The 16,110-nt window shown below is 46.2% G+C and overlaps 2 protein-coding genes across 3 annotated transcripts in view; one reads left to right on the top strand and one right to left on the bottom strand.

Annotated features, from left to right (window-relative positions):
• Positions 1-9,894, top strand: part of ABHD2 (abhydrolase domain containing 2) — a 37,430-nt gene extending 27,536 nt beyond the window's left edge. For both annotated transcript variants that reach the window (XM_030457376.1, XM_030457377.1), the window contains exons 8-11: positions 1,438-1,551; positions 2,768-2,837; positions 3,498-3,582; positions 4,403-9,894. In XM_030457376.1, the coding sequence (XP_030313236.1) occupies positions 1,438-1,551; positions 2,768-2,837; positions 3,498-3,582; positions 4,403-4,599 (466 nt within the window). In that variant the 3' untranslated portion in view covers positions 4,600-9,894. The remainder of the gene's footprint in view (positions 1-1,437; positions 1,552-2,767; positions 2,838-3,497; positions 3,583-4,402) is intronic.
• Positions 9,895-12,130: 2,236 nt separating this feature from the next.
• Positions 12,131-16,110, bottom strand: RLBP1 (retinaldehyde binding protein 1). The gene is made up of 7 exons (XM_008491967.2): positions 16,099-16,110; positions 15,695-15,823; positions 15,219-15,420; positions 14,012-14,190; positions 13,181-13,339; positions 12,566-12,676; positions 12,131-12,455 (listed from the first exon to the last, which is right to left on the bottom strand). The coding sequence occupies exons 1-7, from the start codon at positions 16,108-16,110 to the stop codon at positions 12,297-12,299; spliced, it is 951 nt and encodes a 316-aa protein (XP_008490189.1). The 3' UTR covers positions 12,131-12,296.

Raw genomic sequence — 16,110 nt, 5'->3', positions numbered from 1 at the left:
CTTAATGAATAAACAAGATGTGCACAGGAAAACATTGTAATTAGACCTCAAAGTGGAGTATTCTGCATCTGTTTCACTTCTAGCCAAAGAATTTCCCATTCAAGGAGCCTCTTGCACTGCCACCTACTTGAGGTAGGACTAATCTTCAAGATCTGCTGTATGGGGCTGCTGCTTACCAAATAAGCAAAAAGTCAAAACTAGCTGTGGCTTCTAGCTATTCCTCTAGAAAGAGCTTGTAGCTAGCAAAATACTTAAGTGTTGTTTTTCCTGGAGTGCAAATGTACTTGTAGGATCCCTGTGCTGCTGTTGTGATCTGTGGCTCTCATGTTCAAAGGGATGTGTTTATTAAACGGGTGACATGTTCAGTGGTGGTGTTTCTTCCATCACAAGTTTCTGGGTACTTCTTCTTTCTAGGGCAGTAAATGTGTAAGTACCTCATCTGTGTATATTTGAAGTTTCCTGACTTGAGGGGAAAAGGGAATATCCAAGAACAATTCCAATTAAGAGCATATGTCACTGGCAAACTTTTGGTTTATTGTTTACACTCCTGTGCAAAATTAAACACTTGGAGAAGGAATTAGGGCAGCTGACATGTAGAATGATCCACATGATTCATTCCAGATTGACAAATATTTAGACAACTTGACCAAATTTAACATGTGAAGTTAGGTAAGTTCTCATTAAAATGTACTTGAATTCATAACCCAGAAGAAAATCAACACTGGCTCAAAGGAGAGTCTTAAGTAAACTCTCTTTTCATAATCACTCGTGCTCTAAGGCAACTCCCCCATCAAACCTGGCCTCCCTCCTACTCTGCCCTGCAGCTGCCTCTGAAAGGGAATTAAAACTCCTTTCCAACTTGCAGCTTTTATATTATTTGCTAGGGGAGCAGTTTGTTCTGGTAAAGGAACATCCTCTCCTGAGGGCAATCACTAATTATGACAAGTGTCCATAATAAATAGCTTTCTGCTAAAGTAATGCCCCAAGTAATTGCTGCTGTGTGAGTTATCCTAATGTCTTCTGGGGGGACTTTAGGACCAGATGGTGAAGGAGATGCCGTGCCCAGGACTGCTAGTCCTCTCATCTGAGCCACCCACAGGTTTGGTCTGAAGCCGAAGGAACCTCCCTCTAATATGCAGCCTCTCTTCCAAATACCCTTAGTGCTGTCTGTTATGGGAAGATTCTTTTAGAGATTCCTTGTCCAGTTTTTCAGTGTAACAGGAAAACGCCATTATCTGTAGGGGCTGCTAGTGTTTGTTACATGTTGCTACAAAGGGAGGTGAACAAATAATCATTCCCTGTTCCCAAGAGAGCCTTATGTGTAGCCCACTTCTAGTCTTATCTTGCTAGAATTGGTAAACTTGGTTGTCCTTGAACAGGTCATGGCTTTGCTGCCCTTTTCCTGTTATTTGGATGGTTTTTTTTATGTTCTTTCAGGCAAGTTCTTTTTGGAGATAACAACATGAAGAAACCACAAAACCTGTCAGATGCAGATCTGAGCAAACTCTATACAGCAACATCCCTTATGCAGATTGATGATAACGTTATGAGGTATGAAGGGTGATTCTCTGATCCTGTATAGATCTCTCAAAGTACCTTCTCTTTCAAGAGTTGCTCTGCATGCTCTTTGCTTTGCCTATAGGAATCCACTGAAATACAGTGCTGACAAGCTCAAATTCTCCTTGCCTTCATACTGAATAAAACTTACCAGAAAAAAGAAACATTGGCAGTCACAGCTTCTGTAAAATCATGCAGGAGGCATTTGTTTTTCAGTAAATGTGAATCTGTAGCCTTCAGTAATGTAGGAAGAGGCCAACTCCAGCAAAAACCAGGGCAGAACTTGCTCAGAACAACTTGTGAATGTCCTTAACCCTGCTTGGATTTTAGAAAAAACTTTCTCCCCAAAAAACCACTATTGCTTTCTCAATAAACATTAGGTTTGGCTGAGATAATCCCTCTTTTACTTGTCATACTAACATCTAAATTAAGCTTTCTGCTTTATTAAGCAGTAGCTTGTTACTGTCTGTGTCCTTGAAAAGAGCACAGCACTTTTATCAGTAGCTGTGTTCATACCATGGCGTGTTTTGTAGAGCCTGACACCTTTCCAAAATGACATGGGAAACTGTTGACTATACAGCTATAGTGCTTTTGGCAGACTGAGTATATTTCTGGCTGCTTGTTAAAAGACATTTTAAGGGAAATCTCCTTACTTGTCTGTCATACCTGAGGCCTTTCTACTTTAGGGCAATAGCTAGGTTGTCTCTGACTTAAAAAAAAAACAAAACAAAACAAAACACTCAAATATAGGTTTGAACTCTTGGTTTGGGGGAGAGTGCAAAGGATTTGGGGAGAACTGGAACCACAGTGAATTCTGGGTGGCTTGTAGTCAGGCTCTTTTGTCCAGTATGTTTTGATGTTCATAAACTGTGGTGGGTTTGCATTTTGAAAGATTTTAGGTAAAGATGAATATAATCATAACTTTGTTCCATATGGACAATTATCTAAGTGAAGTGGGGTACTTTAAAAGAAGTAAACAGAAGGCTCGCTAGACTTCACCTTCCTTGTTTAACTTGCCCACAATGTTTGAGTAAGCACAGAAAATACAAAGGCTCTGCCAGAAGTGAGTTTTGCAGAGACACTGGGTAGAAAAGCACCATCCATGAAAACTGAGGCATCATTCCTATCTCTGTGTATATGTCCTCATTTGAAAGCAAGTCACATGAGTACTAGAAGCAGGTGATTGCAATGACAGTTTTCTCTATTTCAGGAAGTTCCATGGTTACAGTTCCCTGAAGGAATACTATGAAAAAGAAAGCTGCCTGCATTATTTGCACAAGGTAAGCTCTTGCAATAGAGACTGCTCTTGTACCTTCATGTTCTTATTGGAGAGAAAATGCACTGTGGTTTCTGTTGTTAGTAACCAGACACAGTTGTCTTAGCTGGGCTGTTCAGAAATTATCAGATGCAGTATGCTGGAGTAAGATCTCAGTTCTGGTACTATCTGGTAGACTGATGCTTATCAGACCAAAGTTTTGCACAAGTGGAACTGGAAGATAAAAATCGTTCTTGATCTGCTGAGGCAGAAGATGAATATGTTCCAAGGGAGTTTCCTGGACTTCAGCCAAGGTGTCTATAACAGAGCTGGCACTAGCTGCCTGATGTACAAAGCAATACAGAGCAAAAAAGGGTGTGGCTATTTTAATTCTGAGAATGGGGAAGATCTGTGACTCAGTCGTTATTTGCTCTGATGAACCCCTTGCCCTTTCATACAACTGAGTTGCAGAAAAGAAAAAATCCAGGTCTGTAAAGTATTCCATTGGTGAAAAGCCATCAGTCTTAAATTTCTACTCTCTGCTTTTGATGCTTCTCCAGGTACAGAGAATTCTGAAACAAGGGGTCTTATTTGAGTTAAGCTAAGATACTTTTACAGTTTGTAGACTGAAATTTAGGTACTAACATTTTACTGTTTTTTTCCTTTTCTGCTGTGTTTGATGCAGATCTATGTTCCTCTTCTGTTGGTTAATGCTGCTGATGACCCTCTTGTGCACGAGAGTCTTCTATCAATTCCAAGAGCTCTCTCAGGTATGTTGAAGCAGTTTGCTCCATCTTTGCATATTTGTGTACCTGCAGCTTCCTTACCACATTGTGATCCATTATTTCAAGCCAGCTTGACTTGCCTCCTTACATCTGTAATCCTGTGGAAGGTGTGCTAAGCCTTTTTAAATTGCCATTCAGTAGAACTAACAAGGCTAACTGAGGTTATCCTAGCTGAGATCTCTTCCTTGTATGTTCTGTGAGCTGTCTATCCTGAGCCAATTAAAAAAAAACCCAAATGACCTTTTGAAGCTCAGAAGAGGGAGCTCACTGCTGGTTTGTCACACAGGTAGAAGTGCCCAGGGAGGGAAGTAGGGCTCATTCTTTTCCTGGTTGTAAGCTGTGAGCAGAGAACTTATCTGCAGCTGCTTCCAGACAGAAGTAAGCACAGGGATTTTCTCACTATACCTGGAGCAAGGTGGCTGATGTACTGTCAGAGCTTAGTGCAGAATAACATGGTGCTAACAGTCCTGGTTCCAGTGTGAGTTAAGAGATCTTTATTTGTTAAAGAATCATGATTGCAATACAGGTATTGCTGGAAGGGCCCAGCCAGCAGTATTTCTTGGGCAGCCTTCTTGTACTGGTTGGGACTTGTTTCTGCAGACTGTCCTGTTCTGTGAAGCAGTTAGGTTTGGACTTCAGAGTAGCCATGACCTTTGTCAGTGCATTTCTGCTTCCTACACATGATTGCTCCTTTGGTTCAGATGCTATGCCAAGGTACAAGTTGATTATCATAACTTAAGTGTGTTTCATTCTCAGCTCCAAGATACTAACCTTCTGGAACTTTCTGATTCCTTTTGTTTTACAGAGAAACGGGAAAATGTGATGCATGTGCTGCCCCTTCATGGAGGCCACCTGGGATTTTTTGAAGGGTCTGTGCTATTCCCAGAACCTCTTACCTGGATGGATAAGCTTGTGGTGCAGTATGCCAATGCCATCTGCCAGTGGGAGAAGACAAAGTCTCACTGCTCAGACACAGAGCAGGCTGTATCTGGCCAAGAATAATTAACCCAAAGACTCTGGGTCAGTTTAGTATATTTCCCCCTTTGGGAACATCTTGTTCCCTTACCTGCTGCTTCAGGTTTCCATTTTCCTAGATATCCTATGGCTGGGGTTTGATCACAATGTTTTCTTCCAAAGTGGAGTTAAAGCAGAGGTTGATACCAGGTCAGAGCATCTTTGTATATAGCCAATTGGGTTTGAAATTTACTGCTTTGCTTGAGGAGTTAGGTTGCTGACTGTGACTTGTTACAGGGTTATTGAGCTAAAGACAGCTTGCTTTATTACAGCAGAAGTTTCAAATGTCAAAAGTCCTTTCACCTGCTGGTCAAAAACTTGATCTGCAGCATTTGTTTGGGTGTAGATGCCAGAGTAACTATGACTCTGTTCTTCTCTGTCCTGGTGGAAAAAGTCTGTACCAAGCCACAAGCAGTTAGTAGCTCAGTCTGTAAGCTGTTAAAATGTGATTTGGAAAAACAGATGCTCAACTGCCAGTGGAGGAGTGGAGTTCCAGCCTAGCACCATCTCAAGGGAGCTTTTTTTGCTTCCTAGGAATGCACTTACACAAGTCAATCAATTTAAAAATACTTAACTTCCATGCTACAGCTATCTGTAGGTTGGGGTGTCTTTATGCTGGGACTCCAGGCATAGAAAAGCTGCAGGCTGGTTATAGCAGTTAATGTTTTTATGTGAATATGTTCTGTTACACCAAGAGCAGATCAGTCACCTTCTTGCCACCTTTGCCTCTTTTAAATGTAGTCATCTTATTAGTACTTTTTTTTTTCTTTGACCCAGGGCTTTTTAAAGCTGGATCTGGCTTCCAAAGTGAAACTAGTGATTAAGAATCTGCAGGATCTTTCTTTGAGAAAAACTTGGTCTTAAGAATATTTAATATAATTATGTACTCTGCTAGGGATTCACTTGTTGAGGAGGAAGGTATCTATTTAGATTTACTCCCCTTATGTCAGTGTAAATCATACCAAAATTCTTCCCTGTAGCTTTCAAAGCATCACTGGTTTTCAGACACATGATTTGCCTTACAGTTGATGGGGAACTGGATGTCTCTAGCCCTGTGCTACTAAAATGGTGTCTTTGTGTGGCTAACTACTTCTAGGTCAATGTAAATGCTGTAGGATTACTGGCTCCAGAAAGACACAGGGCTCTTCCTCTCTTTAATTCCTTTTTCACACCCAGACATCCTCTTCTAGTTTTAACGTGCAAAGTGTGAAAGCAGTTTGCAGGAAAGATGCCTACTCACTTGTGTTTTTTCCCCTCAAGTGGCTGTTATGGTGCCAAGATTCTAGTCTATCCCCTGGAAAGAAAGTTGTCCCATGACAATCTGGAGACTGAAACTTTGTGATCAAAATCTTTTATTTTACTGGTTTTTTTCTGTTGATATTGTACTCTCATTAATCCACCCTTAGGACTTCTTTATCACAGTATCAATGAAGTTCTTTTCTTGTCACATGTCCCACATCAATCAGCACTTTATTGCTTCAGCCTTGGTCTGTGTTTCAGGCACTTTAGTTGTAGCTTAAGGGCAAAACAAGCTGCAAGATTTCAGTCTGGTAATACAGGGGAACAAGCCTTCTAGACTGCCCTGTCGCTGAACTTCAGTATTTTGGAAAGGTGAGGTTTTTGTTTTAATAGAGCAATAAATAACTTGTAGCAAGGTGCATTATCATATCAGGAAATTTCTTTCATTTGCCTTAGGCCAGACACCTTGGCCTGTTAGAATGAACTGTGGATATCTGCACATTCTCCTTTTTAGTAAATCCAGGTTTCCTTTTTTTTCTCAAAGGAAATATGTGAGTAAAGCTATAGCAAGACTTTGCCATGCTTGTGGCACTTCCTTAAGAACTATTTTAGGGCATTAGTTAGCAAGGATATTCTTAGCTGATGGATATCTTGTCTCTGTTACCCTCTTATTCATACTGCATCTGTATATCACTAAAATCTGTCATAAGACATTTCAGATTTTTGCTTAAGTATCTGTTCATGTAATATTCATTGATATGAATTAAATATCTTCTCGCTTCAACAGGAGTGGAGTGTAAACAACACTTGTACACATCAAATAGATACATTAAAAGTTGAGGTGTTTAAGGCAATGTTTATCTTCAGTGGGTTACAACTTTAGAAGTGTTTCACTTTTCATAATATACTGCAGGTGTATCTTACACAGATCTGCCTTGAAGAAACAACACTGCCCTTCCCATGCTTCATGTGTCCTTCCTCGATCCAGCTTTACTGTACTGAGATCAGTGTCAACTTCAGCTCTAGAGGAACAGAAAACTTCCTTGGTACCAATGCCATTGTTGAGGTGAATATTGACCCAACATGTGAATATCTAGGAAAGAAAGGTCAGTGTATGGCTGACCTCCCTTGACAGCAGAATATCTGCCTTCCTCAACTTGAGAGCCTAACCAAAAGCAAGGGTGCTCTGCCCAGCTCCCCAGGCAGCTGAAGCTCTGCCTTCCTTCCCAGGACACCAGCTGAGAGCTGGCTTGGTGCTGTCTGGGAAGGTTAATGCTAAGGCAAAAATAAGTGTTTTGCCTCTGCTTTTTGATAAAGTCTTGCCAGTCCCTCTGAAAGTGGAACTTTGTCCTGGGAAGCTTAGCACATGAGATTGTTGAAGTGTGCACTTTTAGATCATTACAGTATAGTCTGATATTGCAGTTCAAGATTACAGCATGATGAATCTGTCATGTGCTCTGTGTAGCTTCAAACTGGGATTAGAAAAAACATTAGAGCTCTTCCCTGGGTAGTCATGTGTAGTACACAGTCTTTCCTGTCACTGGATGTAAGTAGCACTTGAACGTAAACACAAAGGACTCTCTTAGGCAGGTAGCAAGCTGTAGAACAGTTACTGTTTGATGGTTAGGCTGGTCCAACCATCACCTTTGTCAGCGTGTGGAGAGATCTGAAGATTGTAGGTGAGCAGCTGGGACTTGCTCTTACTGAATAGGAGGAACTTTGCAGCTTCCACTGCATCAAATCTGACAGCATTTTTAATGGTCACTTGGTGAGGTTCTAAGTTCAAGGCTTTTTTAGATGAGTCTGGCAGTGTTGGAGTTGCACTGTAAAGATGGACAATTTAACTTCCCTGCAGTCTTTTTCCTGAGTCTCTTTCTGCAGTTCCTGTTTATGAAGATATAGGCTACAAAGGCATTACATTAAGCAAATACGTGGAACTGTTAGCTCCAGTACTGAATTCAGCCAAGATACCTGTGTGTCATCTGTCCTGGGTCTGTCACAAGTTCCTAGACCCCAGCCCTTTGACACGTGGTGCCTTGCCCCTTTTCTCCTCCTCCCTTGACATCAGCATATCTAGAGACTTCAATAAGAGCTCTGTCAGAGCTTTTTGGGGCTTTGCATTTTACCAAATGACTTTTCAGACACTAGGTAGTGGGACCCCTCTGCTGATGTATACTGTACATGTGTGCTGACTTAAAGGACCTTTGTGGGCAGCCTGTAACTAGCTACAGTCTATTTCTAGGCTTAAAATAACAATGTATATAAGCAGTGGATCATTTTCAGCTCTCTGCTCCTCCAGCACTAGGGATTGAGTCATAGAAGGAGGGTTTGTTTTGCTGAATATGTAATTTGTTACCTTACAATCCCAAAGTTTTTGTGTCTATAAACTCTCCAGCAACATACTTCGAGGTATTGTCTAAGTGACAAAAAAAGAGTGAAGAGTAGCAACTACAGGACTGACTTGCCAAACAGTTTAGTCACTGGGATTGCTTCCAAGTTTTTCTAGAAATACTCCCTTCCAAGGCTTATTGAAATTCTTCACACCTGTTTCCAGGAGACCAGAAAAACCCTAGCCTTGAGTTGCTTGTGTGAGTATTTGTTGTGAAAGGCATCTTGTTTCTGGCTCAAGCCAAAAGCCATTGCCCTTTTGATGGGTCTGTTGGTTGGGTTGGTCCTGAAGCCACAGTGACTCAAAGCAGTGTCTCCTTCATGGGGTTTTGGGTGAAAACAGCTCTTCTTGGAGTGAGGACTTCCTGAGTTTTTCCATGGTTAGAATGCCTCAGAGCAACACTGGCCCAAGGAAGGGGTGACTTGTAAGTGAACAAGTTTTATTGCTGGGACTGTCTATTACAATGGGCTGAACTTTCTTGCTGTTGGGGCATATGAAGCATAAGTGCTATCAGTGAGTTAAAAGCAGTTGCCAGCTTTCCATGTTGTGGGGAAAGAGTTTCTAGGGTTGCGTTTTTAACATCTTAAGTTCTTGGGTTTGCTGGTTATTCAACGGGCACAACTGTTGGAATCCAGGGCAGCATTTATCAGGCTGGATCTGCTGCTATTGAACAGCCTTTTCCAAATCTGACAGCACTACAAAAGCTCCAGCCCCACACTTCAAGTGAATAAAGTCCATGTCTTTCCTTCTCACCCAATGGCCTTGCCTAACCCAGGTGGTTTTAATGCCAGTAAGGAGCTCCATCCCACAAGGTGTCTCTACACAAAGCCTCCTTGCTTCTGTCTGAATGACAAGCTCACATTGTCTCTGGTCATGCAAGAGCTTTGATTAGATACAGAGCTTTCTTCTGGGATGTCCACTATAGCTCTACTAGCACATTGACCATTCTTGTAGTTCCTGACAATTGAGTTGTTTTTTTTTTTTTTAATTCTAACAATATCCTCCTGTATTGGTATAACCAAACCCTACTGCTTAGCCCAATTCAGCAGCTTTTGAAAGGAGCATATATTTCTCATTTGCTGCTTGACAGCCTGCCCATAATTCATAGCAACAGATCACTATAGGTTGTTCTTAAGAAAATACAGCCCCTTTGCAAGGAGGGACCCTTTATCTGAAAATCCCAAGCTGAAGAGAGCTGTGTGGAGAGCTCGGGAAGAACAGACCTGTGTCCTTCTTGTTTTGTCCATGCAGGTGTGTTAGAACAGGCCAAGTGACTTCAAATGTTCTTGGTGATCAGCTTCTAAAAATATTTTCAAATTGGTAAAATTATACTCTGGAACAATCTCTAAATGCTGCCCTGAAAAAGCTTGTGTACTGAGACACCCTCCCTGCTTCCACATTCTAAGTCAGATTCTCTGGAGCTGACAGCTGCAGGGGAGGTGATTTGCAACTAGCAATGCAATTTTTCTATATCTGCTGATGTTTACCTTTAAATATATATATGAATATATATGACAATGTCTGATTTTTTTCTTTAATCTTTGTTCTTCTGTGTGGTGTAAAATGGAGGTCATTGCAAAACAAAATGTAATTTTGTTATCTTTGATTCAGTGAGATTTCTTTATTTAAAAATAAAGGACTTCTTGAAGTCAGTGCTACATGTAGTGACTGTGTAATGTTCTTGGGTGATGAAGTCCATCTGTCACTCCTGACAGGCCAAGCAGCCATGCTTTTGTACCCACTTCCTTTGCAGTGAGGAAAGGATTTTCTGGTGTGGGAATATTCTGGGCCAACAAGGTGATATTCATTAAAGTGCAACTGGGTATCTGAACATGTTCCTTCAGCCATGAGATTTGGTTTGCTGGACGAGGAACAAGAGGAAGCCTCCAGCCCCAGCCCTTAAAGGTTTCCTGCAGCGTGTGGTCAGGTTTTTGGCCTTTCTGTCTGCACAATCATCATCTGTTATTTTTCTCCTCACACTTGAAGGTGAGTGGATTTCCTGATCTTTCAGCTGCCTGCAGAAGAGCAACACAACAACATCTCTGACCGGGACACTTTGACATCTAAAGGATTAACCACTTGTTTGAGCCCAGGTCACAGAAAAGCCCCACTGAAATCACTGCTTGACTGACACTTCAGAGCTCACTGCTGTGTGAATTTTTTGCCTACAGACCAAGTGAGACTGTTGTGGAGTGTAACTGGGACTGCTGAGCCTCAGGGTGGATCGCTGCTTTTCCCCTGTAATGAGAACTGTGCTGTGGAGGAGCAGGTTTGGGCTCCATCTCTGGTTTATTTGTTGTTGCAATTTAGCTGTTAGAACTATTTCAGAGCTCCTCCCTGTCACTCTCGGGGGAGGCTGAGGCAGAATGGTTGTTGGTCCCTGCTCTTGGCTGTTGTCTGTCTGATCATCAAAGCAAACTCCTGGCTGACAATTTGTCTCAGCAGTGGTGAGCAGCCACAGAGACCTCCCAAATGCTGTCTGTCCCAGTTCAAATCCCAAAGGCAGCAGTGTGGTGCTCTCATCTATATGTATGGGGCTTGGGTTTTTTTGGTTTTTTTTTTTTTTGGTCTTTTTCTGTTTTTACAAGTGAGCTGCAGTTGCTCTGTCTCCCAAGCAAGCTGTGCTGTTGTGTTTGCACTGGCTGCTTGGTTGTCACACGTGGTTTCCTTGGGACAGCTCCAGATGCTTCCCAGTCCCATGGAAAGTACTGCACAATAAGGACCCAAACAGACCCAAGGTACCTTTTGCTCTCCCTTTGGGTTCTTGCACAAGACTGGGGCTAGAACTTGCTGTGCCTGGATCAGCCCTGATGCTGAGGCTGGAGAAAACAGATTTAACCCCAGTTGCCTCTGCCCAGACAGTCCCCCATCCTCCCTGCAACTTGAGCCAATATTTGGTTTGAGCCTGAGCCAGTGTCCTGATGAATGCTGCTCTTGTCAGCACCCTCCACCTCTTCTGGCTTTGGGTGGGGGTCTCGTCCTCTACTGGGCTGATGAAAGGCACCCGTGTGCAGCTGCAGAGCTGGGAGGGAGGACAGAGCTTGCTGCAGGACCAGCTTGATAGAGAAGGTGGTAAGAAACTAGTGTCTTGCTCATCTGGGAGTGCTCACCAAGAGAGAAGACAGTCTGCCAACAGGTATTGGATCAGCTTGGTGTAGGAGATGGCCTGGTTCATAAACCAGAAAGTACCACCTTCCCTGGGGCACACCTTCTTCTGCTTTCCTCCTCCCAACCCTGGTGTCCTGCTGACTCTACCTCAGCAAGGGCTAATTAGCATCGGTTTCCTAGCCAAGAACCCTTCTCTGCTTTTTGTGGTGTTTTTTGGAGGGTATATTCTGCTTGTCCTCAGGCTAAAATCTACTTCCTACTTCTAATGGCTGCTGCAGCCTCTGTTCTTCCTCCCTGCCTGGCTGTGCAGGAATCTGGCAGAGCCAGCTTGCCCTGGGCCCCTCATTGGGTTCGTTTTTGCATCTTTTGGTCTCTTTTCTCTTTCCTGGTTAAGAGCAGGTGACTGGGAAGTGGGGGTCCTTGCTCAGGCTGGGGCTCATCCTGGGATGCAGGAATGATGGAGATGGCTGCTTCCTTGACCCCCATTCCAAAGGGCAGTCAGTGATGGAAAGACAGGGAGACTCTCAGCCTTCTTAGAACCAGCAGCCCAGAGAGTGTCTGTGCCCAGATAGCTGCACCCCTGTTGCTTGCCACATGCCACAAGGGACCCTGGTGCTCTGCTGTTTAACACTTTATTTCTCCCTCGCTGTAGCCCTCCCTTCCCAGAGCAGGTGCTCTCCTTGTCCTCCCACCACAGCTCCAGGGCATGCTGCAGGAGAAGGCTGGTGGCCTTTCCCTGCTGGCTTCTGAGGGAAGGATGCCCTGCCCAGGAGGGACAGAGCTGTCAGACATCCCACTGCCAGTTTTGGGAAAGGGAGGGACACAGGCATGGAGCAAGACATCTGGAGTGCCTCATCACAAGCAGTCATCCAACCAAAGCTACGGTAAGGAGGTGGCTGGGGTTAGAGGGCCACCTCTGATCCTATTGTACAGGGGAGGGGACCCCAGTTTAAAGAGCTGTGTCCTCAGCCTCAACCTGGGGCCCAAAGAGCTTCTCTGCAGTTGCTTTGCCATCGTACTTGGGCAGGTTGCCACCAAAGTCTGCCGGCAAGATGTCGGCATCGATCTCCTTGTAGAAGGACTCCAGCTCATCCCCGTGCACAAAGACCTGGAGGAAGATGGAAGTGACCCTCAGCAGAGGACCAGGATGACTCTTCCCAGCTGCTCTGTTTCACCCAGGGATGTGTCTCTGCTTCCAGGTCCCTTTCCTGCACTCACCCTCTCCAGCAGTTTGCTCTTCAGGAAGGGTTTGACCACGTTGTAGGTGGTGGTGAAGTACCAAGGCTGGTGGATGAAGTGGACGGCCTTGAAACGTGCAGGGAAGGAGTCCTAGGATTCCAAACCCAGACACAGCTGGTTACAGATGGTGCTGCCCATGCAGAGCTGACCAGACAGCAATGGACACTCTGGCACCCTTGCCCAATCTCCCCTTCCCTCTTTGGTGGCCCCTTTATTGTTCTAACCCAGAGATTTAGCCATCCCTTGGAGCACTAGGGAAGCTGAAAAGCCTCCTAGATGGCTCATTACTCCTAATCTCTACTGTCCTCCTTCCCTGAGGAGAACCAATTGTCTCTGGCCTCTGGTCTAGTGGCAGAAATCCTAGAGTGCCCGTGAGTCTCCGTCCATGCCCTAGGATGCTGGAAGGAGTGGCAGTACTGCTTTTGGGTGGGCTTCTGAGTGGGCAGAGAGTTGGGGCCAGAAAAATAGGATCCATTTTGCAGGATTAAACCAATTGCTGCCCTGGTAAGGATCTTGCAATCCCAAATCCTGCTTCCCTGCTGCCCCTCTTTCCTGAGCATTCTGACACTGCTGGGCACAGATTTTCTACCTCACCTGCAGCATGTCCACCATCTTCTTGAGCTCAGAGGGTTTAATCCCTGATGCCTGCTGCATGGTGAACCCTTTGAAGTTCTCAATGATGCAGAACCCATTGATCTGGGTCTCTTCATTTTCCAGCAGCTTCTCCAAGATAACACAATATGCACGAAGGATCTGAGGGAGAGAAGAGATAGCAGGAGCTGGTATTAGATGTTGCCTCCCATAGACCCCAGGAGGTCCCTAGGAAGCATCCCATGGAGCATTAGCCAAGGTCTGCTTGTCACAGCCATCCCCAAGCCTTCAGAGCAGGGAGGGCATTTCAGGGGATGTTCAACAGCCACCACATTCCTCTTTCAAGGTAGGTGCTTCTCAAGACCTGGATCAGTGATATGTTGCCACAAAGTTCAGAGCTGAGCAGAAAATGGAACGGGTAGAATTTGTGAGTTACATGCCTGGGGACCTCTTTGCCAAGAAGCCCTTCCCATGCCTCAGTTTCCTCCTCTGCCTTGCAGGTCCTCCCTTTCTAAAGTAGCTTGATTTAATGATGTGGTGTCTTCACCCCATGATACTTGGGATGCACACCCTGAATTTGGTCTGCACGTTGCACCCTGCTCTGGGGAAAGAAGGGGAGCACTTTGGGATGGACCACACTCTCCTAGGCTCCCCAGGAGAAAAAAATTCAAAGAATTGCTTCAACCCAGATGGCTGAAGGCTGTGTGTGGACGTGTGTGTGTGTGTGTGTGTGTGTGTGTGTGTGTAAGGGATGCTGAACTCAGACTTGCTGAGTAGGACAAACCCAGAAGCGGAAGCACTTTGCTCTGGAAGTGACAGCTGAGCTGGGCTGACCTCATCAAAGGTGATCTCCTCGTAATCCCAGTTCTCAATGTTGAAGAGCATCACCACCCTGCCATACTTGTCTCTGCTGGACAGGATGCCGGGGTACCCCGCTTCGATGGTGCTGCGCACGGCCTCGGGGGTCAGGTTGTTGAAGAGCTCGGGGTATTGCTGGCGGAAATTCACATAGCCTGGAGAGAGACAGAAATCCGGGACAAGGGAATCCTCGGGAAGGACAGGGGGAGCACCAGGGATAGGGCAGGCTGGTGATGCTGAGGTGCCCTATCCCAAGAGCTGTGGACCCCCTATTCCCAGATCTGTGCAGGCCTGGCTTCCTCCAGCACATTGGGTTCTACTCTCCCCCCATGGCAGCGGGCTCCTGTGCCCCCCTTCTCTTCAACACCTCAATGGGGAGATAAAGTAATTTTTCCCCTTGTTTCCATTCTCCCCTTCCTCCTCATTTGGGTGACATCCCCCAGCTCCCCTCCTTTGGCACCTTGTGGGCATGAAATAAGGAATCTCCTCCTGGGAAAATGAAGGGGAACAAAACAGCTCGTCTGGGAGCCAGCATGGATAATTGCAGCTCATTATCCCTCAGGCCAACACAAAGAAGAGTGGAGCCAGAGCCAGGCAGGTCCCAGCTGGCAGCCACCCCCAGGCTGCCCCTTGCTCCCCCTCCATCCCCAGGGCTCATTCTGGGTGCAGGGAGGGGGTGCCACAAGCCCCCCCAACGTGGCCCCAGCCCTTGAGGGGTCCCAGGGCACTGAGCACACAAGCATCAGGAGGGGTGCAGGACCAGCTCCTCAAAGGGGTACAGAGGGGGGGGCTGTGGGGCATGTATGGAGTGCGGTGGTCTCAAGGGGGTGCAGCCCAAACCATCCAGGTTTGCTGCACAGACCAACAGCTTGCCACCACCAAACACCTTTTACTTTAATTTTTTTTTGTTTGTTTTTCTCCTCTCATTTTGTTGGGCAATTGTCCTAGCATTGTAGGATGCCCAGTACCACCCTCATTTATTTCTTTCCCCATCCCAACTCTTTTGTCTACATCCCAACCCCCCCACCCCTGCCTTTTTCTTTTTATCCTCTCTCTTCATCCTCTACCTGTGCCAGGCTCTGCTGGCACAGCCCAGACCAAGGGGTCAAGAGGCTCCTGCACAGGTCCAGGGGCTGCTGGTGGATGGGAACCCCCAGTGTGACAGCCAGGGACCCCTCCCCACCTTTCATCAGGTCGTAGGCCCTGTGGATATCAAACTTGCGGGCACGGATGAAGCGGAGGAAGAAGGGGTCATCCTTCCCCTGCATCTTCTCAGCCACCATCTTGCACACCTCCTCATTGCCTGCCCGCTCCTGCACCAGCTCCCGCAGCGCCTTCACTGCCACCTCCCTCTGCTCCTCCGTCTCATTCAGCTCATCCTTTGCCTAGGGGGGGGGACGACAAGCAGGAAGGGACCCCATCTCAGCAATGTCCCCCCATACACCTCAGAATAGCCTGGAACATTTAGGCACCCAAAAGCTGGAGGGATGCAGTGATCCCAGAGCATCCCAGAGGGGGGAGGGCAGGGTCACCCTTCTGCCCTTCTCTGAGACTTTTTCAGAGTAAGCACATCCTCCCCTCCAGTGAAGACCTTGCCAAGGGTCTCCCCTGTCCCTCATGGAGGAGGTGTAGGTGCCTGTTCCCCGTGGTCACCCTCACCTTCTGCAGGGTGTGTGGGGGGATCTTCTCGCACCTCCCGAAGACGGGGCCGTGGTCCTTGGTGGTGAGGCGCTCCAGCTTGGTGCGCAGGGCCTGCTCCTCCTCCGAGACGATGCGGAAGGTGCCCGTCTGGGGGCAAGGAATGGGTGTGGGGTCTCCCCACCTGGCCCCCCAACTCCCTGACCCGTTGCGGGTCTCCTGGGATAGGGGGCTGTGGGGAAGGGCAGAGCTGCTGCGTGCAGGCACCCCAAGGGGTGCAATGGGATTGGGAAGGGTTGGGTGACACCCGGCTCCCTGAGAGAAGATGGGGGGCTGAGAGGGGATTGGAGTGCTCCCCATCCCAGTGGTGTGGGGATGGGATGCTCAGAGGCCAGGGGACAAGGTGGTGTGGGGGTAATACTCACAACCGCAGACAT

This window comes from Calypte anna, chromosome 10, assembly GCF_003957555.1.
Source record: "Calypte anna isolate BGI_N300 chromosome 10, bCalAnn1_v1.p, whole genome shotgun sequence".
Classification (NCBI taxonomy): domain Eukaryota; kingdom Metazoa; phylum Chordata; class Aves; order Apodiformes; family Trochilidae; genus Calypte; species Calypte anna.
Note: the sequence above shows the minus strand (reverse complement) of the source record. Positions and strands in the feature narration are given on the sequence as shown.